The sequence below is a fragment of the Blennius ocellaris genome, assembly GCF_963422515.1.
Source record: "Blennius ocellaris genome assembly, chromosome: 23".
Lineage (NCBI taxonomy): Eukaryota > Metazoa > Chordata > Actinopteri > Blenniiformes > Blenniidae > Blennius > Blennius ocellaris.
In genome coordinates this window covers 1,107,956-1,134,076 of record NC_137672.1, presented here as the reverse complement: position 1 = coordinate 1,134,076, position 26,121 = coordinate 1,107,956, and the positions used below count along the sequence as shown (strand labels likewise).

The following is a 26,121-nucleotide window of genomic DNA, read 5'->3' as shown; positions in this document are numbered from 1 at the left end:
CTGAACCAGGTTCCTGGTGTGGATGACAGGCCAGAAACATCTGGTTTAGGTGAACCAGGTTCCTGGTGTGGATGACAGACCAGAAACATCTGGTTTAGGTGAACCAAGTTCCTGGTGTGGATGACAGGCCAGAAACATCTGGTTTAGGTGAACCAGGTTCCTGGTGTGGACGACAGGCCAGAAACATCTGGTTTAGGTGAACCCGGTTCCTGGTGTGGACGACAGGCTAGAAACATCTGGTTTAGGTGAACCAGGTTCCTGGTGTGGACGACAGGCTAGAAACATCTGGTTTAGGTGAACCAGGTTCCTGATGTGGACGACAGGCTAGAAACATCTGGTTTAGGTGAACCAGGTTCCTGATGTGGACGACAGGCCAGAAACATCTGGTTTAGGTGAACCAGGTTCCTGATGTGGACGACAGGCTAGAAACATCTGGTTTAGGTGAACCAGGTTACTGGTGTGGACGACAGGCCAGAAACATCTGGTTTAGGTGACCCAGGTTCCAGGTGTAGATGGACCCTTAGAATAGATGTGGATGTTTAATTTGTTGTTGGCGATTGTTTCAGTAAACCAGTTGAAAACAGGCACTGAGAAAAGGACCCGGCAGATTCACAACTGTTTTTTTAACGTCATGACTGTTTGTTTATCTTGAACTGAATCTGTATTAGATTTTTTGAAATACACTTTGGGACATAATGGTGAAAGACGTAACGGCAGAGAGCATTGTGTACCTATCTTTTGAGACCAGTGACCTTGAAAGGTTCTGAAATGACGATTTTCAGTCCAACTGTCTCTTTCACGGATGCTTGTCAAGCAGCCAATCTCCTCGTTTCATTTGACATTACACCCCCACATGATGAATGCGTCAAAGGTTTGCAGTTACAGTTAAAGAAAACAGGTTTTCTGCTTAACTTGTTGTTCCTAAACCTGAACTATCCCGGGTTGCTTCTCAAAAAAATGCTGTGGACGCTTTCACCAAAACATTACAATGAAGCCAAACAATGGGGCCCTACGTATCATTACCCACACACAAAAGCAAGAACCTTGAACATGAAAGTACTGGGCGGTTTCTCACATCTTTTCTGGATTCAGAAAAAAAGGTCTTATTAGCCTCATGGCAGACAAAGCCTTGGGTCGCCTGTATAACCAGTGACACCCTCCCACTGTGGTGCTGGACCTCCTGCCTTAGCCCTCGTGCAACACGTTTCCATTTCCATTTGCCCAAACAGAGCAGAAAGCTCAACTTCAACACATTTCCCACCCACGAAAAGCTTTCAATAAAACTGATGCATGTGACAGGTCTGCTGTTCTGACTGTCAAGTCATTATAAACGCTGCTGGCGGATGGTATGTTGTTGTAAGTGCAGCTGCCATTAAATGTCAATTTCAGTGCAGCACTGCAGCCCATTCAGCGGCGGCTGTGTAGGTGTTGGGGGACATGATGTGCATTTCTATTGTTAAACACAGAAATTAGGTCCTTTTGTTTAACTTGTGATTTCACCATGCAGGGCATCCTATTGTTTTTCTGGCATCAGAATTATATTCCCATGAAAGCCATACAGTGAGTTTGCCTGAGCTGCACTCCATCACTGCCGCTCCTCCAGCCGTCCAACAACAGCAGCAGCTTGCCTCCTTCCAAGGGGCCGGTGGTGGGTGGACTGTCAGCTCATTGTAAATAGTGGTTTTACTAAGTATCATTTGCACAGCCAATCCTCTTTTAAGGATTTGTGTCCAGGTCTGGGTTAACTGCATGGGAATGTATGCCGTTGAAGTGGTTTGTATTGAGTTACCAAACACAGGAGTTTAACTTCCTCTGGTTTTCATTACAGCTCGGTTAGCTCTATTGGCGTGAAGGCTCTTCTTGTAAACATCGTCCAAGCCCTGAAAGCTGCTTTCATAAACCTTCTATAGCAACAAGCTGTGTGTAGAAAGCAGTGTCCGTGTGATTTAAAGCACCAGTAGAGTCTCAGTTCTTATTGAAATCACATTGGCTGTACTGGCCCGCAGCCTGCTGGACCGTCTTGTGTTCATGTGTTTGGGGATTTTCTGCCCCAATTCAATATATTTCCAGTGAATTGTGAAACGTGATCCTTTGACATGGAGGACAAGAGCACTGGGTCCAGATCAGCTTCATTTTTTCTAGTTATCTAGAAACCAAACCTTGAAGGCCCATTGATGCCTTATGTAGTGAGTGTGGCCATTACTCTGTGGTAACTTGATTACTTCTATATTATCTTTGTGATCAATCAAACTTTCTTTGTTAAACTCTTTTCATACAAACAGAAAACACAACGCACACAGTGTCAGGGATTGGAGGTGGTGTGCGGATGGACCCAAGCGCAAACTCCGAAAGTTCAGTAAAAACCAGGTTGCAGGGACGGACCACGGACGTGATTCAAAGACAGATGCTCGGAGCAGCCCCAGTGTTCTGGTGCAGCACTGCCGGAGCACGACCAGCAGCGCGGACACGATGCAGTGGTGGTCAACGTGCCCATGCTTCCTGCCCAAACACGGAAGTTAAGGCAGTCACATCCAGTGGTGGTCAGCACCGGAGTAGCTGCTCTGGCGTTTGAGCAAAAAGCTTGGCCTCCCGTGTACGGGCTCTGCACACGGGCTCAGCTCTGTGCCACGGCCAGCCGGGGTGCGCTCGGGGAAGATACTGGAGCGTTCGCTTCGGGACCAACACGAAGGATGCAGCTGCAGCTCTGTGGCGGCAAAAATTTTAAGTTAACTAAACAACTCGTGCAAAGCAGAAGATGTAAACAACAACAACAGAGGATTCATAAGGTCCAGATCTGCCGCCCGGCTGAGATTACTGTTGTCACGTCACATGTCTGCAGAGCTCTAAGCCCCAACCACATTTTAACCTACTTTCTGCAGTAGAAACGTGCCAGCCTTTGCTCTGGTTACGCTTTGCCGTACAGCTCCATAATGCTCTGTTCCATCCCTGCACTTTTTTATCCCCCGCCGTTGCCGATAGGCCCCGAAGGGGGATCTTGAAACAGTCTCCGTACGTCCGTACGTCCGTCCGTTCGAACGTTTCTACCTATATCTCGGCAACCCCTGGGCCCACAGTGACCAAACTTCACATGTGGATACATCTCAGAGGGGGAAGGGATACTATGGTGACCTTGACCTAATTTGCATATTAAGTAGGTCACAGGGTCACAAAGTGCTTAAAAACACATTTTGGGCTCTGGAGGCCTAGGTTTTTGACCTAGGGCTCTGAAATTTTATACACACATGATACACACTCCAGGGATAACCTCCAGTACACCAAGTGACCTGACCTTGACCTTGAATATTGGTAGGGTCTGAAGTTTGCTCGTCATGGTTGCACATTACATGTATTTTCATATAAACATTTCTCCTCATTTCTCAGCAGTTCCTGGGCCCACAGTCACCAAACTTTACACATGGACACTCCACCTGGGGAGAAGGGGCACCATGGTGACCATGACCTAATTTGCATATCAGGTCACAGGGTCACTAAGTGCATAAAAACACCTTTTGGGCTCTGGAGACGTATTTTGACATAGCTTATGAAGAAGACCTTTCAGATTCTACATAATGATCTACTAGGACCCATGGAACACCCTCTAGTGTACCAAGTGTGCTGCCTTAGAGCTGCTTTGTGAGAAAATATAAAGCCCTCCGGCGGGGGATTAGCCGAGCAACGGCCTTCTTGTCTGTGGTGGAAACAAGCCATAAGAAGGGCACCAGACCCCCTACTGGATCTTTGATGTGGAAAAATGTAATTGCCAGTTTCTTATTCTGCCAACAAGCCGTGTGGCTGTGTTTGGCACACAGGTTGGACGGACTGATCATACATGAGACTGTGACAGTAAAGATGGAATAAAATGGGAAGACAGTCATTGTTCTTTTGTTCAAAAGCCACTTTCTGAAGGCAAACTGGCATCTTTTTCTTATTCTGATCTAGTAAGTAGGAAAAGCCATTTATCAATCATTTTGACAAAACAACAAAGATGTCAATTGGTTGTCATGAAGTGGTACTGATATCTCGATCCTTCAGGCTGTCGTAAGTCGTTTGTTGGTGTGTTTTACAATATGTCAGCTGTGCCGTGAATACAGCCAGCAGCTTTAGTTGTCTTGAATCAAGACCACTTCAAGATGATCCACAAGAAGCAGCTCCAAGTCTGGAACCTTGCTGTGAAGCACAAGGTCAAAGTCTTCCAACACAACACAAGTAGCAGGTGGCTCTTCAGCTCCTCTGCAGCGGCTCTAGGACACTTTGAGAAAATTATTATAATAACATTCTTACATTCTTATTTAATTTGAATACCACACTGGTTTTCTTCCCCACTATTCCTGGTATAAACAGACTGAACTGCTACAATTGCCAATTTATTTATTTATTTATTTTTAGTTAGATATTTAAAATTGCAAAAATAAAACAAAAATTTGTAGAAAAGGTAAAAACAAAATAATTAAAATTCATAGTAGTTTGTTTTTTCTAATCAGGAAAAGAAAAAAGGAAATGGAAGGAAATTGGGAAAAATAGAGGAAGGAAAAGAAAATGTAAACTTCTTGAACCATGACAAAAACGTGTATAAATAATTAAGTGTCTAAAATAATTGGGATGCTTGAAAGAGCTAAAAATCCTCCTAATTCCTAAAATAATAATCTCAAAAAATGGCTACAAGAGCTAAAAATGTAATCAAATATCACAACTTTACCTAAAACACTTTATGAATGAAACCTTGTTTGCTTGTTGGACAAGTTTTTTTGTTTTTTTTTAAAGATGTTTTTACTTCATCTCAAAACATTTACATGTTTTGCGGCACCGGACACATTTTATTTGGTGGAAAGTTGTGAAAATGGCTGTTTTGGTTCTAAAGGTTGCAGACCGCCATCCCGGTGGAACAAGGTTCAACTGGTGGCCTGGAAGCAGGGCAGTGGTGGTTGCAGCAGTTCTGCTCGCATGCAGAATATATGTGATAAAACTGTCGATAAACATACATTACTGTTGCAATGTGGGTGTTTTTACAAACTCCCCTGACAGCACGGGGTAAGGCTAGTTTGATAGAAACCACGGAGCTAGCTTTCATGGCAGCATCACCGATATCTCAGCTCAGAGGCCTGAACCAGCAACTGCGCTTAACAAACCCATTCTATCTCTCCGTTACTGGGTTAATGAGCAACTCTACCCTAACCTTACCCTACCCTAACCCTAACCCTAACCTAACCCTATCCTAACCTACCCCGACCCTAACCCGACCTGAACCCTAACTCAACCAGATATCTCTGATCCTGATGAGCATCAACGTGAAGCAGGTTGTCATCGCCGTAAATCAACTGCGAGTTTTCTATGTCTTGATCAGTGCGCGTTTACATAAAATGGGTGGAGTTTTCAGTGTCCCACCAATCGCAAACCCTGCAGAGCAGCTCATGAATGGAGGAGCTGACGGTATTAAAACATATAAGAATCTCATCGTCATCCAGGCCAGAAGCAGCACTGACGTCACAGCAAAAGCCAGGAAGGAATACTGGCAGAACATCGCCGACTCTGTCAATGCATAACTTTGTGAGATCATGCAATATTAATTCATCGGAGAACTGATGGAAATCTGATCTTCAATTTATAACAGCACAGTCGTTTCAGGAACATCCTCAGTGCTCGTCTTTTAGTCTGTATTTCCTACATATTTGCTTTGTGACAATTCAAGACTTAATTAATTTCTTTAGCACCTTGCTTTTAAGCACTTTATTTTTTCTTAAGCTTGTTCCACAGGTGGGGAAGCGAGCAGGGAAACCAAGAGGTAGTTTTGTGAAGTTTGCTTGGTTTTGGTTATAGGACTGCTGACTCAACCTGTTCCAGATGATCCGAGAACTCTACACTTTGTCATGTATAAAAACGAGCCTCGCAGACAAGTTATGGGTTCTGGAGCAGATGCAATGACTGAAGCACCAGTATAATGTCTCCCACCCTCTTGGTTGTTGGTCGGGGGTCTGGCAGCAGGTCACTGAGGTCAGAGCGTCACGATCCCACCAGCAGTCCCTCATCACACCAAACTAAAGTGTTAGGCTTTATTAAGTACAAGGGTACCCCCTTGCACAAAACCAGGATAAGGGATGAAGCCTGGAAAAATCAGCTATCCTGGATAAAGTTATCCCCAAATCGGTTGAACGAAAGCTAGCCAAGTTTATCCAGGTCAAGTAACCATGGTGATTTAGCCTCTCCAGCTAACCTGCTGCAGAGCAGGTTAGTTATAGAGGATAAAGATATCCCTGGTATGTCTGCTGTCTGCGCTTTCAGAAATGATTGTTTTACAGAATGTTGATAGTTTTTGTACACGTTTGTCCACCAAAATATGTTAAATAATCATTTAATTTGTACGTTGACTTTTGGTTTTAATATTTTTTTTTACTGATAGTTTATTTATAACGACAAAAATAACAAACACAAGATTTGAGCAATGAAAGTGAGAAGGCAGATGGTTTATTGGGAATATTTTCCTTATTAATAAAACACCAACACTGAAAAGTTAGAGAAGTTACAGAATAATGTGACAGAAGACACTTAAGCATAGTAAAAATAAGACAATGGATACTATGCATTATTTGGACCTCACCTTTTAACTTTAAAATATCTCTATTCATTTGATTTATTTTTTCTGTCAGGCTATGTTGTAATACTAATATATCCTGGTTGTGGAATTACTGTCAGAGTTTCATTTAGATGGCTCATTGTTGTTATTGGCATTATATTTATAACTATTTGTAGAGTTGCAAGGATGTTGGTCAAATTAAATATTTGTTCTGTTGTGCAATTTTTTTTCCCGTGTAAGTGCATTTTTTCTTGTGTTGGTCATGCATTGTAACACAATTTCTGCATATCACCTTTTTAAAACATTTGTATGGCCCACATTAATTGTAAAAGAAAAGACAGCGTCATTTTCTACCAACTTTTATTATAGATTTTCAGCATGGAGTCTGGTAGAGAGAAAATATCACAAGAATTAACATACTACATTATTAATATGGTTATTGTGTGTACTGTAATTCCCACCTCACGTAAAATGTAGAAAACAAACAGGATCGTCATCAGGTGGCTCCAAAAGCTCCCCTCTGTCCCCAGATACTGCAGCAAATACAGAGTCAGGCACAATATTTCTGTGACATGTGTTCCATCTGTAGTGGAAGTGTAATGTCAGTACCATTTACCATTTATATAGATGTGGCAATCAGGGGGAAGGACTGAGTCTGTCACAGTCCCTCCCTGGATCCCCTCCATCCCTTGTTCAGGTCAAGGGCCAGCTCCTCTGCTGGGGTCAGGTCCTGTGTAGGTGGGCCACCCCCTGTGCTCTTACAGTGGGCTTTTTTTTCACTGCTGAAATATTTAAAAATAATAATAATAATAATGAAAAATTCAGCTAAACACTAATCTATCACTTTATATTTCAACTGTTTTTTATTAATTTTGCATCCATTATAAGCATCACACTCAGCACATTGCACATTATAGACATTTATGTGGCCATAACAGAACACAAGCATCCAGCATTGGGCGTATAGGAACGTAGTGCAATGTGCTTAATGGGGGACAATTCCCCCTTAACAAACCAAGCAACCCTTACAAAAAATAAATAAACAAATATAAATTAAACAAAAATAAATAAATAAAATAAAATTCAAAGTAGGTTACAAAATGCAACTAAGAAGGAAAGGGGGGGGGGGCTACATGAGGGCCTCAGTCAGTCACATTTGCACTCGGCAGGTTATTAAAGTAATCCAGGAAGGGCTGCCATGTCTCATGGTACTTTTTTGCAGAGCCCTGACTACGACATCGTAACTCCTCTAATTTTAAATGCACTGTTACCTCTCTGACCCACCGAGCATGCGAGGGTGGCGAACGGTCCATCCACTTGAGAAGAATGAGTCGACGGGCCAGGAGAGAGGCAAAGGCAAGAGAGTTTGATTGACAGCTTGAAAGGGACATCCCCCTGGGAGCCAGGCCAAATATAGCTGTGACAGGGTCAGGTTGCATCTTGCGCGAATACATAAAAGAGAGAGTATCAAACATGGAGGACCAGAATGGGGCAATGGATCGGCAGGTAAAAAACATATGGGAGAGGGTGGCAGGGGCCAAATGACACCTCTGGCAGGTGGGGTCGGTACCCGGATACAGCTTTGCAAGCTGCTTCTACAAAGATGCAGCCTACGGAACACCTTGAATTGAAGTACCCCATGTCTTACACATAAGGAGGATTTATGTATTCTCTCAATAGAGGACTGCCAGGTCTCATCAGACAGTTTCAACCCCAATTCCTTCTCCCAGGAGTCCCTAAGATGCTTAAGGGGTGGACTAGAGATGCCCTGGACTATGTTATACAATCTAGAGACACATCCCCCCAGAAAGGGGTTAAGGTCAAGACAGTCCTCCAGCCACCCGCTTGGCGGAGGGGACATGTTTCCGGACAAAGTCACGAGCCTGTAAATACCTGAAATAGTGAGTCATAGGCACGCCATATCCTCTAACCAGATCCTCAAAAGATAGAAACACCGCTTTCTGAAAGAGATTAGCCACACTCTTCAGGCCCTTAGAGAACCAAAGTTGAAAAGCTGAGTCGAGTAAAGCAGGTTTAAAAATTGGGTTACGAACTATAGGAGTAACCGGAATCATCTGAGTTAGTCCAAAATGTAGCCAAAACTGCGACCAAATCCTAAGTGAGCTGCTAACCACTGGGTTGTTAGAGTGATATTTTTTACTAAGCGGCAGGGGAGCGCACAATAAGGAGGCTGGATCCATCGGTTTACAAGAGAACATTTCCATGCTGGACCAGATCGGACCCGACCCCTCCCTAAAGTGGGACACCCAAAAAACTAGTTTGTGAAGATTCGCAGCCCAGTAGTAGTGCAGGAAATTGGGGAGTGAAAGACCTCCCTCTGATTTACATTTCTCCAAAAAAGTCTTACGAAGATGGAAGTTTCTTGTCCCAGATAAATGTAGAGACGTGCTTGTCTAGCTCTTTAAAGAAGGATTTTGGAAGAAATATAGGAATCTGTTGAAAGTAGTACAACAACCTTGGCAGCACAACCATTTTCACGGCATTTACTCGGTGAGTGCCGGTTGAAAATTCTCCTTAGACAGGTCCCTGAATTTCCATGTCACATGCACCCCCAGGTATGTAAACGAGTCAGAAACCACTTTAAAGGGAAAATCAGTGTAGGAAAGTTCAGACGCGTGCAAATTGATTGGGAACAGTAGGCTTTTAGTGAGGTTAATTTTATAACCAGATGCCGACCCAAACAGGGCGATAACATCAAGTGCAGTCGGGATTGACCTGAGAGGGTCCGCGCAAAACAGCAGCAAATCGTCCGCATACAGGGCCAGTTTGTGTATATGACCTCCCCTCACAATACCAGCAAAGTCGGACCGGGCTCTAAGGGCAACGGCCAGAGGCTCTATTGCCAAGTTGAATAGGAGAGGTGATAATGGGCAGCCCTGACGCGTGCCCCTCCGGAGGGAAAAATACCCTGAGACAACATTGTTGGTGCGAACCGCAGCTTGAGGTGCAGAATACAAAAGCTTTATCCAGGATACAAAGCCTGGACTGAACCCAAATCGTTCAAGCGCTGTAAACAAGTACTCAAGTTCAATGCGATCGAACGCTTTATGCGCATCAAGTGAGATAAGGACCTCCGCAGTGGGGCTAGGACTAGAGTATACTATATTGTAGAGGCGTCTGAGGTTACCAAAGGACTGCCTACCCTTCATAAACCCAGTCTGGTCCGGATGAATAACCTTATGTAAAACTGTCTCCAAGCGCAACGCTATGGCTTTAGAGAGTATTTTATTATCGCAGCAGAGCAAACTCACCGGTCTGTAAGAGTCATATCTCGTCGGGTCCTTTCCCTTCTTAAGAAGGACAGATATAATCGCTTGAGACAGGGTAGGAGGTAGTGACCCACGGCCAAAGGCCTCCTTGTATACCTCCTGAAGCACCAGCACTAGTTTATTGGAAATTTTTTTCTAAAATTCTATTGGTAGGCCGTCAGGACCAGGGGCTTTTCCGCTCTTCATAGCCTTGATCGCGCACTCTATTTCCCCATTAGAAATGTCCTCCTCCAGGGCGGCAGCCTCGTCCGGGTCTAATGTGGGAAGCCCAAGGTTGTTGAACAAGCGTGTAACAGAGGAGCCATCAATGACCTCAGATGAGTATAGTGTCTCATAAAAACATTTAAGCTGAGATACTGAGACTGTCTAGATCTAAGAAACAGGTCCTCCACGTGGGTGGTTGCCAGAGAGTCATATTCTGTCTGCAGAGAAATGTGTTCTTTATACAGGTCGGCAGTCGGCATAGATGAATATCTTCTATCAACGTCGCCAATCGAGTCCATAAGCTCTGTCATACGTTTTGTCCTCCGCCTGTTCGTGCTGATAGTATAGGAAATAATTTGGCCGCGGAGATACGCCTTCATAGCCTCCCACATAGTGCCCACACTTGTCTCTGGTCGCCGATTAGTTTCGAGAAAAATATCAATGTGACTGGAAATAAAGGCAATAAAATCATCGTCCGATAGTAAACGCGGGTTAAGCCGCCACGTTCTCTGCGGGCGCATGTGACCAGGAAAACAGAGCTGCAACACCACTGGGCTGTGATCCGAGACCAGAATATTCCCGTATTCAGTAGAATGGAGAAAAGAAATCAGCTTTTTGTCTAACAGGAAGTAGTCTATCCTTGAATATGACTGTTGGGCTGCAGAAAAAAAGGAAAATTGTTTACCGGTGGGATTTTTAAAGCGCCAGGGGTCCAGCATGCCGTAGCCCTCGGCAAAGGAGTTGATCACACGGGCCGAGTTAGACAGAGGTCCAGCCGACACCGCAGAGCGATCCAAGCTGGGGTGAAGGACACAGTTAAAATCTGCCCCTAGGATGAGACAGTGCGAATCCAGATCTGGAAATAGGGCAAACACATTACTAAAGAAAACTGAGTTATCCCAGTTAGGGGCGTAAATATTAGCCAATACGACTGGTAGGTTATACAGTGAGCCCTTGACAATAACATATCGACCATTTTTGTCTGCAATGACGGTGGACTCTACAAACTGCACATGTCTCTGAATTAGAATGGCTGTCCCCCGATGCTTGGTCTGTAATTTAGAGTGAAAAACTTGGGAAATCCCACCTCGCCGAAGTCTAGAGTGGTCCGCTAAGCTGAGATGCGTTTCCTGTAAATAGACGATGTCTGATTTCAATTTACGTAAAGTGGAGAAAACCTTACTACGTTTTACCGGGTGGTTAAGACCCCTGACGTTCCAGCTCACAAAGGTGGTCGCAGCTCTAGCTGTACTCTGCATCCCTGTTACCTGTGACAGTATAGGTCAGACATTCTGAGAGCCCTGCATGTAGATAGGTAGGGAGAGGGAGGGAGAGGGAGGGAAGGGGAACTAGAAACAAACCAGAAATAAACCATCCAAAACAAGAGTTTAAACATTAAACAAAAACATACATGACAGAAACTCAACAAACACTACAACACAAAAAACGTTATGGAAATAACATTCCAAACAGCATTCAAAAAAACACGCCGGTCCCTCCCCAAATGAGAGACTGCACCCCGCCCCCGACAACACTTACACACTACAAGAAACAGCTTACCTCGCGAGACTGAGACTCGCCGGTGCCCTTAAACATAATCCACTATCCTAATTATTATCAAGAACATTAGCTAACCTCCAAAAATAAAAAGCCATATTCAATGTTATTAAAACCAAACACCCAAAGTAAAGAAAAGTGAGCATCCGCCGCTTCGTTTAAGCGGACAAGGAACATGAGTAATATAGAACCAAAGCATGCCTGCCAACCCACCTCGTGTGTGGGAGGCGGCTATTATGCTAAATAGTAGCGGCTCGTTAGCCAGCTAAGTAGGCCGTAGTACACATTAGCGCCAACACCGTCAGGCAGACTCATGATTATGTGCCGAGTAAATCACATCACAGTGGGCCGCACTGTAACCTAATCCCTTAAAACGTATAGCCACCTAAGAGATACAAAAAAGAAAACGTACATTTATTCGGTCGAAACATTTAGCCGCTAACTCGAGCTAGCATAAACATAAGCATGTAGCTGCTTTGCGGAGAATAACCTCCTCCTCCCGATAATAGTGACATCTCACCACAAAGGTGCGGGGTGGCTGGTCCTCCTGGGGCAGCTCACGGAGAACACGGTGGGCTCTATCAAGCAGGGGGGGCGACTTCAGACCTAGCTTCTGCTGAAGCAGCTTAGCCATGAAGTCAGATGAATTCTTCCCCGTCTCCTGTTTCTCCTTTATCCCGGTGATCCGCAGATTACATCTCCTCGACCTCGCCTCTCGGTCCTCATTCTTGTCGGATATAGTTTTCATGTCCCTCTTTAGCAGTTGCATATCATGCTCCAGAGTAGTTATCCTGTCAGAGTGTTCGTTAGCGGCTACATGCAGGACCCCCACTCGGTGCTCGAGGGCCTTAATACGGCCACCAACTTGTTCAATAGATGTCTTCAATTTCCCTTGAATGTGTGTCGGCATTACCGTCGATCTTCTTCACCAGGTCGTCCCTCAGCGAGTGGATGGCCTGCAGGATTACAGAGTCTCCGTCTCCCGCTGTACTCGCCGGAGGGAGCTCCGCCTCACTATCTTTAGCCGAGCAGCTAGCTTTAGCCTTCGGGTCCGTGGTAGGGGCACCTTTTCTCCGATGGGTAGACGTCATTTCTTAGCGGCAGATAGACGGTTGAATAAAGAACGGTCACAACTAGAAAAATAAACAATAGGGTGTTGATAGGAGGTTGCTAACAAAACAGAATTCACGGCACCAGCGAGGAACTCAAAAACGTGCGTCTTCACATGGCTCCGCTCAAACCGGAAGTCCTAATCTATCACTTTATTTGATAATTGCTACAAAGGCTATAATAAAATCACTTACCAGACAGCAGAATATTTTTATATCTTGTTTTAACCTGTTGCCATGTCCTTTTCTGGCCAGACAGGTTTGTTCTTTATGATGGATGAAATAGAACACAACATGGGATAAATAGATACTAGATGACAGATAATTTCTTAAAACAGTATATACGTCACATAAACTAGATAACGTGCTGCTCTATGAGGAACTGAAAAAAAAACGGGGGTGGGGGGGTTAGAACATAAAATCCAATAATCAGTGATTTATATAACTGATGAACACTCTAAGTTCACTTTATTAATTGTCCATGTTTGGGTTACTTGCACATTAAGACGGTCAGCTATAGTCGGCCAGCCTTTCTCTCTCTCCTTTCAAACAGTGCTGGTGTTTCCTATTTTCCGTATTTTATCTTTCATTTCTTCATACTGCTGCAGACGCAGCAGTTGCTTGGCAGGTGTAAATGAAGCTGCACGTCCGTGATCCATGCTTTCATCAGTGATTCTGTGATCGAATTCATGGGTCTTCTTGAGGACACTGTGAGTGCGCACTTATCTTAAACATCCACACCAGGCTTGATTAAACCTCATCTCTTAGTCCTGCATCGGCAAAGGTGCAACCAAATTATCCAAGATTGCACCAACCAGACTTAACCTCACATTCTCCTTCATCCTGGATATATTTATCCGACTTTTGTGCAATGGGAAGTCATTCAAGTGTTTCAAGATTTAGTAAATATCTTACTGCTTATTTGGGTCTGAGTCCAGGAGAATACTGAGATTTCTGTCTTGATTGGTGATGCGTCATGCCTTGATATTGTGCTGGAATAACAAAAACTGCATTTTATTTGTCTATTTGCTCAAGGATGGTATCCACTCAGTATCCGCCATACAAACCTGTGTCCCTCTCCTGACCCCGGCATTGCCAGACCGGCAGGCTCCTTCTCTGTTACACCCCACATCCTCCTCTTCCTCATGTCTTTCTTTCCTCACCAAACATTTACTCTGAGATCAGAGACTTTTACTGACCTTATCTCCCAGATGGCTGTCTGTACCTGGGTGTCAGAGCGAACGTGTCTGCAGTCTGTCAGGTGGGAGCAGCGGCTTTCCTGGAGGTCGGGTGGCCTATCTGTGGGGCGTCTAGTAAATGACAGCGCTGCTTTGCAACACGGACCCTTCCCAACAATAACACAGGAGGTTTAAGATGCTGGGCTGTTCTGGTTCTGCTTTACGTGTGTGTGTGTGTGTGTGTGTGTGTGTGTGTGTGTGTGTGTGTGTGTGTGTGTGTGTGTGTGTGTGTGTGTGTGTGTGTGTGTGTGTGTGTGTGTGTGTGTGTGTGTGTGTGTGTGTGTGTGTGTGTGTGTGACATAAAGTTGAATCGAATATTTCAACATAAAAACACTGACATTCACCAGAATCCAGGTCCAGTCGAGGTCCAGTCCTGTTCCTGTTCAGGCCCAGTCTTGGTCTGATCCAGTCTAGGTCCAGTCCTGTTCCAGGTTCAGTCCAGGTCCAGGTCCTGTCCTGCAGATTTGTTTAATGTGTGAGTTAAAGGAAAAATCCTGGTCAAAAATAACTCCCAAGTTCCTCACAGTGGTACTGGAGGTCAAAGTAATACCATCCAGTGTGACTTTATCTTTAGATAATTTGTCTCTCAGATATTTTGGCCCAAATGTAATAATTTCAGTTTTATCTGAGTTCAGGAGCAGGAAATTACGGCTCATCCAATTCTTTATATCTTCAAGACAAGCTTTTCGTTTAGAAAGTTGTTTATTATCTTCAGGTTTCATAGATAAATACGATTTGTGTGTTGTCTGCATATGCTGGAAGTTAATGGAGTGTTTCCTGATAACATTCCCTACAGGAAGCAGGTTTTAAGTGTAAAGTTCAGGACCTAAGACGAAACTTTGTGGAGCTCTATGTTTAACCTCAGTCTGATGTGAGGAGTCATTAACATGAATGAAGTGAACCTGTCTGATAAAAATGATTGAAACCAGTTCTGTGCTGAAACTTTAACCCTGAAATAGTGTTCTAGTCTTTGAAATGGGATTTATGGGAATTATGATCAATAGTATCAATGTTATGGTCAGTGTTATCAATGTTCTGATCAATAGTATCAATGTTATGGTCAGCGGTGTCAATGTTCTGACTAGCGGTGTCAATGTTATGATCAGTGGTATCAATTTTCTGATCAATAGTATCAATGCTATGCTCTATAGCAGTGTTTTTCAACCACTGTGCCGCGGCACACTGGTGTTCCGCAAGATCTCGTCAGGTGTGCCGTGGGAAAGTATCCAATTTCACATTTTTTTCTAAAAATCATTTGCTCTCACAGCCGCTGTCAGCTGTGAGAGCAGTGTGTTGCAGAGTAATCATGTATAAATACTCTTCACCACTAGAGGGCAGCACAGAACTTTGCCGGTGAAATGTAAAGTGACAGAGGTCAGTGTGGTTCATCTCCACCTCCTGCTACCATCTTGTATCAAAGTACTGTGTCAGTGACAGTGATGGAGAAGTTTTAGAAAACCAGGATCTCAGCTCTTCATCCATCAGGTCCAGGTTTCACACTGAGGGAGAACAAATTAAAAAAAAAAGAAATTGGGAAATACTTTTTTTCTGTATTTATTTGATTCCTGTTGATAAAACTTTGATGAGAAAGACTTTATATTGTTAATAGAGGCTACAGAGTTTCACATTTTAACATTTTCGGGTGGAGGTGTGCCTCCAGAGTTTTCCAAACAAAAAAGTGTGCCTTGGCTCAAAAAAGGTTGAAAAACACTGCTCTATAGTATCAATGTTATGATCGGAAGTATCAATGTTATGACCAGTAGTATCAGTTTTATGACCAGTAGTATCAGTTTTATGACCAGTAGTATCAATATTATGATCAATGGTATCAGACCGCATCAGAGACCAGAACAGAGACCAAAAGAAGACCAGAACAGAGACCAGAACATGACCACAACATAAACCATAACCGAGACCACAACAGGATCAGATCCACAACAGGACTAGAGCAGAGACCAGAATGGGACCAGAACAGAGACCAGAACAGAGACCAGTCCTTTGTCTGAAGCCATGAGAAGATCAATAGTAACTTTGACCAGAGTGTCTCTGTGCTATGATGAGCTCTAAAACTTGACTGGAAAGACTCAAATAAATAATCTTTGCTTAAATGGTCACAAAGCTGACTTGTGACCATTTTTTTCTAGGATTTTAGAAATAAAAGGAAGGTTGGATATTGATACACAGTGCCTGAAACTACTTCCTGGAGGATATTAGAACTAATGGGAAGGTTGGACATTGGCCTGTAACTTGCTAAGACACCTGGGTCAAGGGTGTGTTTTTCAAGAAGAGGTTTAACAACATCAACCTTAAAGGCTTGTGGTGCATTACCTGTTATTAGAGATAGGTTGATCTGATCTAGTATTGATGTACTAATCAGGTTGATCTGATCTAGTATTAATGTGCTAACCACAGGGAAAATGTCTTTATTGGTTCATGTTTCTGGCCTCTCTCTTGTCTCTCTGATGTTCTGCTGTTAAGCATCCACTACTCACTGCTTATCTGCTGTATAACCAGGAAACAACACAAGTTAAGCATACAGGAGCTTTAAATATAATCCGTTGATTTTTATAACTCCCCATGAACTTTACTACCTCGACATGTGATACCTTGACTGATGCCTACACGAAATTAAAAGATTAGATCAAATGTATTCCAGTATTCCTCCATGCAGGGGAAAGAATTCCATCATCCTGTTATAAACCATCGCCTGTTGCCAAAAGACCCTAATAAATGTCATAACACTGCTGGGTCTTCTCTCTGTTGAGCAGTTTTATTACCCTCACCTAGACAAAGTGAATGTGTGTGTACACACAGTGCAAAGGTGGAGGGGAGAGAAGCCTTGTCCTGCTCTAACATCCTGTCTCCACCTCTTAAACATGGAGGAACGATCCTTTATGAGGGAGTTCAGGCTGAGAGAAAACAAGTCCCTATAAGGGGGGGGGGGGGGGCGAAGCAAAGGTGGGTCTGGAACATCAGAATAAACTCTTCCTCTGGAAAGACTTGATGGGTAATAGATAAAGATGCACCGGTACCACTTTTTTCCAAAACAAGTAGGGTATCAGTACTTGCATTTGAGTGCTCACCGATGCTGATGTAGGGATTTCTTTCCTCATAAGGATCACTATTTATGTTGTGGTTGGCTATCGATAATGATTTATGATTTTCAAAGATAGTTATTAATTATGTTATTGAAATGTAATCTGATCTGTATCAGAACCTCGGAGCTCCACCTGTCTTAACAGGAAATGATAGTCAATTCAGTTCTATCAGTCTCATAAGATATACTAAACAGTTCATCGGGAATTTGAATTAATAGTTACATTAATTACAATTACCAGAATTAACAGTAAAGATTGAAGGATTTCAGAGTTCTTGACACAGAAGAGGAAGTATGATTCCAAACATTATATTTATTTACAATGAAAACAAATAAAACACAGATTCTAATTACCTATATACAGCTTGGTGTGTGTGTGTGTGTGTGTGTGTGTGTGTGTGTGTGTGTGTGTGTGTGTGTGTGTGTGTGTGTGTGTGTGTGTGTGTGTGTGTGTGTGTGTGTGTGTGTGTGTGTGTGTGTGTGTGTGTGTGTGTGTGTGTGGAGAGCGAGAGAGAAAGAGAAAGAGAGAGCGAGACGTGGAGGGAGTGTGTGTGAGACGTGTGATGGAACTACAAAACAAGATGGCGGATCACAAGAAACTACATTCCAATGGAGGTTATCAGAGAGCAGGAAGTCTGTCCTGGGTCTCCACCATGTGCTGGAGAACAATGGAACATGGAAGCTAGTCTTTAGCTTCTGCTTCCTGTGTGTCTCTGCTAAAGGACCATTTCTAGAATGAGTTGATGTGAATGAGACTTGTTTTGTAAAACGTCAGGAGTCATCAGATGGTGTTCAGTTACTGTGTGATGTTGTCTTTGATGTGATATGTGTAGAATTGTGAGTTAACTAGTTAGTAAAGCAAAGATTAGCATGCAGACCCTGTGTCTGTGGCAGAGCTAACGTTGGTTTACAGGTTGATAACTGCTCCTAATATCATTATCTATAGAACTCAATCACTGTAACAGAATCAACACATCTTCATACAGTTAAACAGTTCTATCATAGCATCAGGTTTAACTAATCTCAGGTAAAGCCCAGTTGTTACCACTTCCTTGAAGGAGTTCAGTTGTTGTCCTGCTGGAGGGAAGCTGGTGTCTTCTCCTGTAGTTAGCACCTCCTGCTAACTGTGGTTTGCTGGTTCTGCAGGCTGAGGAGAAGAAGATGAAGTTGATGTTTCAGGAGTCCTTCTTTGCAGCTCCTGGTTGTTCCTTTTGTCCAGACTGAGGAGCTGGTCGCTCAGGTCTGTGATGGTTTTCCTGCTGGTTGAGGAAAACACAAAGAAGTTCTGTGAGGCGTCGTTTCCCTGGTCCGTCCTGGAGGAACTGCTTGGTTTTCCTGGTTGATGGGAGATCAGACTCTGGGTGCTGGTCTCTGGATCAGGGGAAGGTCTGACCCTCGTGGTCGGGTCAGCAGAGGAGTTGAGGAGTGAAGGCCCCTGGTTGCAGGCCTCTGGTGTTAGCTGGATGCTAACACATGGGTGAGGTGACTCCAGCAACCCACCTCCTCGGGGTCGACTCACTGCAAGAGACTCTTTTGCCAGACTGCTTTTGCAGGCTTTTCTTGAAAGTTTGTGGATTCGAAGGTGTCGAATCCTGAGAGCTTCAACCAATCGGTGACTGACTGAGTGCATGGGGGAAGCGTCTTTTGAGCAGAAAGTGGGGGAGGATCTGCTGTGGCAAAAGGTCCCCCCCACTGGGTGTGATGGTCAACCACATTCCTGGGTCAGAATTCATTTGTCATGACTGTGTATCATGACAAATGAAAATTGTCTTTCCTTAGAAATGAACAACATTTCTGTGGTCTGGTGAGATCCCAACACCAAGTATTTAAATTTACTTAAAAAAAATGTTTTACTTTTTTTTTTTTATGGCACTGCACTTATACTGTTAGAAAACTAACTGGCAAATAAATACAACAAGTATTGATCTTAGAAACTGAGTTCCATGTCCTGCTTTCCTCCAGCTGTGAGGCGGGGGTGTTAACCTCCAAGCTGAGGACAGTTTTGCCTCGGAGTACAAGTTGGTCTCCCCGTAACGTAATGATCCCAAAAATATCTCCACTTCTGCTGCCTGGCGTTCTCCACCTTCTTCTGAGCTGTGTGTCTGTCTTTATTTGCTTTTAATTTGTGGTTGTTCAGACGGGGAGACGGAGGATCTTAAGCACTCCAACGCAATGGAGCCGCAGCGGATCCTGCGTGAAGGACGGATGACGATTTTTATGTCACTGCACACCGCACCTGGGGGTCCACATGTGGGGTAGAGGCTGCTGATTGGATGAACTGCTGGAATGAAAATCACTCACTACTCAATATAGGCCTGGGTCAAAAGCATGGTCACAATAGGTGGGCGAAAACTACAATGGGGGGACCGGGACCACCTGGGACCAATGCTAGCCCCACAGGATAGGAGATAGAAGATAGGAGTTAGGAGATAGAAGACAGAAGTTAGGAGACAGAAGATAGGAGATAGGAGACAGAAGATAGAAGGAGATAGGAGTTAGAAGATAGAAGGCGATAGAAGGAGAGGTCTTGAAAATTGTTTTACTTTCAGTTTGTGTGCTTTTCCTCATCGATCACCTATACTATTAAACTACTATACTGATGGGCAAGATTACTCAATGGAGGGCTCTCAGCTTAATTCATGGACATGTTCATTGTGGATCATTGGATGGAGCGTGAAGCCGCCACAAGCACAAAATGAAATGTGATACCATAGAGGTGAACTGGTTTACAGACGGTATCTGACATATCAAGGCATCACTGCCAAGAAATCTCAAGTTAGCAAAAGACGACACAAACATGCAGCATGAGAGGTGATCAGTCATAAAGTCAGAGTTGGGAAAAGAAAAGCAAGAGAAGAGATCCATAAAAGAGCACAAGCTGAAGCAGCAGCACAGAAAACATCCTAATAAAGTGTGTTAACACAGCATCAGCTTTCACCTGTTTGTCTAAACTGCAGCAAGAGTGATTCTCATTACCAGAGCTGCTGCCCGCTGGAAGTCAACTGCAGCCTCCAACATCTCACTCAACTGAACCAGCCTTTCTTCTGCTTGCAGAACTCGTTCTCCAGTGTCTTTCACATGGAATACCAGGACCTGGGCGACGTCCTGGATGCCCCCAAAAGGTAAGAGGATCCCCTCAGCTGACACCCGGGATTAAATCAGCCTTGAGTGCAGTGGTGGTTTCCACAAGTGGAAGTGTTCATGCTTCCTTCAGTTTGCAAACTGTCCCGTGGAGGCCCTCCGATGATGCTAGTATAACGGACACTTACACAGTGGTTCATTTTCATCATGCAGGAACAGAAACCAAAAAAAACCGAGTTGTAAGGCGACGCTTTGGCAATAATGAAGGTCTTATTGTGCTCATTCAGACACTTTGAATTGAAACAGAAAAGACAAGATGGAGCAGCTCAGTCCAAAACTCATAAGTTCATGGAGCTGATTTGTAGCCCCTGGGGACGTTTTGAGCTAATCCACCTCTTTCACCTGCCAAATTCCTCAACATTGACTTGTGAGGTTCTTGGTACGAGGCTCTAGTTCTCATTAGGCTGCTTTGGTGCCAAAGCAGCCTAATGACATGCTGGTCTGGATGGAGTATACACTTTTACTATCTTGGAGGAGGTCTGAAAGGTTTCCAACAACCGTCTGTCACGCACACACAGAGTTGTGAGGTCAACGTGCACTCTGATTGGACGTGACAGCTCTATTAGTTGCACATGTGGAGTCACACTTTGCTGCACAGATGAAGTTCACGGACTGAAAATGAGTCTTTATGTTGCCGGGAGGCAAAGATTCAGTTATTTCTCTGCATTCCAACATCAATTTGACATTATGAGCCAGTCTCTCTGATTATTATTCCTTCGTGCTGTTATGGGGTTGTGTTTTATCAGTTTCCCTTCTTCATATCATAATGGGAGGCAGTTTGAAGTATTTTCATTGAAATTAAAGTTCCAAAAAAGAAACCAAGACAAACATTATGATTTTGTAATCTGTGCTGTTCTCCAGCATGTGCAGAGCTTTGATACTGCTATATTGGAACTAACGGTTACACCAAGAATTTCTATTTTGCATGTTCAGAGTAATTGTAATTTTATAAGACAAAAACACCATATTGGCCAAAACCCCAGGTGGAGGGGTTGAAGGATGCTAAGATTATTAACGAGTGATTGGAGAAGGAAAGGAGAGATAGTGCAGCAAAGCTCTCTGTGTTCTAGTAAGTGTCTGTCTGTCTGTGTCCGTCCGTCCGTCCGTCCGTCCAATCTATAGTGAACGTATCAAGCCCTCAGTGGGTTCATGGTGTGGTGGTAGTGTGACGTTACCGAGCAAAGACCTCTTCCGGGGGCCTTTGCTCCAGCCGGGAGGAGTCAATACCTCTAATGTGATTTGAGAGGCAATGAGATAGACAGCCTCCCTCCCTGCTTCCTCCTCTGTAGCCCCGCTAGTCTCCAGGGCCTCTCGACCTCCACTGTTGTTATGCAGTGTCCACAATTCAATCTGAGTGTCGGCACATGCTACAGAACTGGATTTAGCTTGTGTGCCTGTACAGTTATGTGTGTGTTGCATCTATGTTGCTGTAGCTCACATATATGAGCTCTGCTGCTTATGTTCACTGCTTATATTTGTCTTTAAGTTGATATGCCATCATAGTTTGAAGGATTCGTTAATTGTAGGCAAGAGACAGAGTGTTTATGGGACTCAGTCGTTGTGGCTGTGAAGAGTCTTCAGACCATGTATTGAGTGTATTGAGGGGTCCCCAGTCTGGTCCTGGAAGACCCCTGTGCTGACATGTGGGGAAACATGAGGGTCCCCAGTCTGGTCCTGGAAGACCCCTGTGCTGACATGTGGGGAAACATGAGGGTCCCCAGTCTGGTCCTGGAAGACCCCTGTGCTGACGTGTGGGGAAACATGAGGGTCCCCAGTCTGGTCCTGGAAGACCCCTGTGCTGACATGTGGGGAAACATGAGGGTCCCCAGTCTGGTCCTGGAAGACCCCTGTGCTGACATGTGGGGAAACATGAGGGTCCCCAGTCTGGTCCTGGAAGACCCCTGTGCTGACGTGTGGGGAAACATGAGGGTCCCCAGTCTGGTCCTGGAAGACCCCTGTGCTGACATGTGGGGAAACATGAGGGTCCCCAGTCTGGTCCTGGAAGACCCCTGTGCTGACATGTGGGGAAACATGAGGGTCCCCAGTCTGGTCCTGGAGGACCATTGTGCTGAGGTGTGGAGAGGCACGGGGGTCCCCAGTCTGGTCCTGGAGGACCCCCACACTGAGGTATGGTGAGGCAGCGGCTCTGCAAGGCTGGACTTGTGGACCCCAACATCCTTGGACTCCAGTCCAGAGGACAGACGAGAAGGTTTCACCCAGCAGCAGGTGGGTGGGGTCACCTGCGATCCTGATGGCTCTGCGGGTGAGGCGGGTGTTGTATATGTCCTGCGGGGGGGGGGGGGGGGGGGGGGAGAGACACCAATGATCCTCTCGGCTGCCCTCACAATGTGCTGCAGAGTCTTGCGGCAGGATACGGTGCAGGCGCCGTACCACACGGTGATGCAGCTGGAGAGGATGCTCTCGATGGTGCCTCTGTAGAAGGTGTGCATGATGGGGGAGGGGCTCTTGCTCTCCTTAGCTTGCGGAGGAAGTACAGGCGCTGGGGGGCTTTCTTGGCCAGTGATGCGGTGTTGCTCCAGGACAGGTCTTCAGAGATGTGCACTCCCAGGAACTTGGTGCTGCTTACCTGCTCCAGTGCAGCACCGTCGATGGTCAGTGGAGCATGCTGGGAGTGTCGTCGTCTGAAGTCCACAACAATCTCCTTCGTCTTCTCCACATTCAGGCGGAGATTGTTGTCCTTGCACCACATGGCCAGGTGGCTCACCTCGTCCCTGTAGGCGGTCTCCTCATCGTTGTTGATGAGACCCACCACAGTTGTGTGATGAAGAGGTTGGAGCTGAATGATGGTGAGCAGTCGTGGGTCAGCAGAGTGAAGAGGAGGGGGCTCAGCACACACCCCTGGGGGGCCCCTGTGTTGAGCATGATGGTGCTGGAGGTGTTGCTGCCAACTGGAACTGCCTGTGGTCTCCCCGTCAGGAAGTCCAGCAGCCAGTTCCACAGGGAGGGGTGGAGCCCCCGCTGACTGAGCTGCTGAGGGATGATGGTGTTGAATGCTGAGCTAAAGTCAATGAACAGCATTCTGACATAGGAGTCTCTGGTCTCCAGGTGGGGGGGGCTGAGTGGAGGGCAGTGGAGATGGCATCATCGGTCGAGCGGTTGGACCGATATGCAAACTGGAAAGGGTCCAGGGTGGGGGGGAGGGCAGACTTGATATGTTGCGTGACTAGCCGCTGGAAGCACTTCATGATGATGGGGGTGAGTGCGACCGGGCGGTAGTCATTGTGGCAGGTGGGGGGCCGGGATGATGGTGGTGGCTTTGAGGCACGTGGGGACAACAGCCTGGCTCAGTGAGGTGTTGAAGATGTCCGTGAAGACATCTGTGAGCTCCTCGGCACCGTCTCTCAGGACACGACCAGGGATGTTGTCAGGACCCGGGGCTTTGCGTGCGTTGGTCCCTCTGAGGGATCGCCTCACGCTGTCCTGGGATAACATCAGCACCTGGTCGTCAGGAGGTGGTGGGGTCTTCTGTGCCGGGGTGGTGTTGTCTGCCTCAAGGCGAGCCAAGAAGTGGTTCAGCTGGTCAGGCAGAGAGGAGGAGTTGTCACAGGTCTGTGGAGAGGGCTTGTAGTCTGTGATGGTCTGTATCCCCCGCCACAGGTTCCTGGTGTCTAGAGAAGGTGCAGAGCTTCTCTGCTCTGCACCTTCTCTACTCACATGAATGGAACTCAATGTGAAGCAGCAACAGATCCAAGATCTACTTGACTTTGTGACACTAGCCAGGTCTATAACATGGTCTGGGATCCTCCAGCCATTAAAAACCTGGAAAACCTTCATCTCACAGTTTAGTCTTCATATATCACAGCGTTTAAAAGAGTCAGAAAAAAAGCGGTTTTATGGACTTTACCATTGTGCTAACACTGGCTGAATTCTACCACAGAGACATACGTCAGAACAATATATACTGCTGTCATCAGTGAGAGAAACACACCTGTCAGATCTGTTCCGTGTTCTACTCTGACATTTAACACAGTTTAGTCTGGTGTGTTGAAGCCCTGCAGATGTTCCTCCACAACACTGCTGCTGCTTCTTCAAGCAAACAGGAGCTCAGCGTTGAAAAACCAAGCAGGATGAAGTTTCCCCAATGTCACCCGGTTACACCCCTCCATTCTGTCATTTAAATTTGTTGTCATTGCATTCACTTTACATTTAGTATTAGAAATAGTTCTTTCATGGAAATAAATACCAGCTCAAGACACTAACCCCTGAAGGCTTCTGCTTCCTGAACATTCGGCTTGATTAACATTTTCTTTATCTCAATCAGCAGCAAGAAAACAGGCTATTAGAACTATTTTGAAGTAAGTTATGAAATCTATAGTTTCATTGGAAAGTTTTTTTTGTGAAGGAACTTGATATAGAACACTGAGAACTTGAGTTGCTGTCTCACAATGAGCACAGAGTTTAACATCAGATATCATGGTCTCTGGTTGACTGAGTGAAAAGTTTTAGGCTCATAATTTAAAATCTGCTCAGTTTTTATACACAGAAACTGTTGGTCTACTCATAATAATCCTAGATTTCAGTTTCTTCAGTGTTGGACCTGAATAAAGAATGTAATCATCGTAGTGGAACTGTTTGATATTGAAATATGATGGATAATTGGGAAACCATGTTTCTTTTACTTTTTACACTTGTTTCTGCAGAAAATCATCTGTTTGTTTTTGTTTTGTTTTGTTTTGTTTACAGTGGCTTGCAAAAGTATTCATACAGCTTGAACTTTTCTACATTTTGTCACACTACACGCCACAAACGTAAATATATTTTATTGGAATTTTATGTGAAAGACCAACACAAAGTGTCACACAATTGTGAAGTACAAAGAAAATTATACATGACTTTAAATTAGTTTCACAAATAAAACACTGAAAAGTGCAGCGTGCAAGAGTATTCACCCCCTTTTCTCTGAGTGCAACCAATTACCTTCAGAAGTTGCCTGATGACTGCTGAATGATTGAATGTTGACCTAATGACTAAATAGAGTCCACCTGTGTGTAATGTAATCTCAGTACAAATACAGCTGTTCTGTGACGCCTCAGAGATTTGTTAAGAGAATATTGGGGAGCAAACAGGACCATGAAGTCCAAGGAGCCAGACTGGTCAGAGATAAAGTTGTGGAGAAGTTTAAAGCAGGTTAGGCTATAAAAAGATTTGCCAAGCTTTGAACATCTCACGGAGCACTGTTCAATCCATCATCCTGAAATGGAAAGAGTATGACTGCAAACCTACCAAGACACGGCCGTCCAGCTAAACTTCCAGGCCGAACAAGGAGAGCAGTGACCAGAGATGCAGCCAAGAGGCCCAGGGTGACTCTGAACCAACTGCAGACATCCACAGCTCAGGTGGGGGAATCTGTCCACAGGACAACTATTGGGCTGCACTCCACAAATCTGGCCTTTATGGAAGAGTGGCCAGAAGAAAGCCATTGTTAAAAGAAAGCCGTAAGAAGTCCTGTTTGCAGTTTGCCAGAAACCATGTGGGGACACAGCAAACATGTGGAAGAAGGTGATCTGGTCACATGACACCAAAATTTAACTTTTTGGCTTAAATGCAAAACGTTATGTGTGGCAGAAACCGAACACTGCACATCACCTGAACACACCATCCCCACTGTCAAACATGGTGGTGGAACCATCATGCTCTGGCGGTGCTGCTCTTCAGCAGGGACAGGGAAGTTGGTCAGAGTTGATGGGAAGATGGATGGAGCCTAATACAGGGCAATCTTGGAAGAAAACCTGTTGGAGTCTGCAAAAGACTTGAGACTGGAGCGGAGGTTCACCTTCCAGCAGGACAACCATCCTAAACATAAAGACTTGAGACTGGGGCGGAGGTTCACCTTCCAGCAGGACAACCATCCTAAACATAAAGACTTGAGACTGGAGCGGAGGTTCACCTTCCAGCA

At 44.9% G+C, this 26,121-nt stretch overlaps 1 protein-coding gene across 5 annotated transcripts in view; it reads left to right on the top strand.

The window, feature by feature from the left end:
• The window catches only part of pde5ab (phosphodiesterase 5A, cGMP-specific, b), a 174,559-nt gene that overhangs the window by 93,074 nt on the left and 55,364 nt on the right, over positions 1–26,121 (top strand). For all 5 annotated transcript variants that reach the window (XM_080519101.1, XM_080519102.1, XM_080519100.1 and 2 more), the window contains exon 8: positions 20,118–20,185. In XM_080519101.1, coding sequence (XP_080375227.1) covers positions 20,118–20,185 — 68 coding nt within the window. The remainder of the gene's footprint in view (positions 1–20,117; positions 20,186–26,121) is intronic.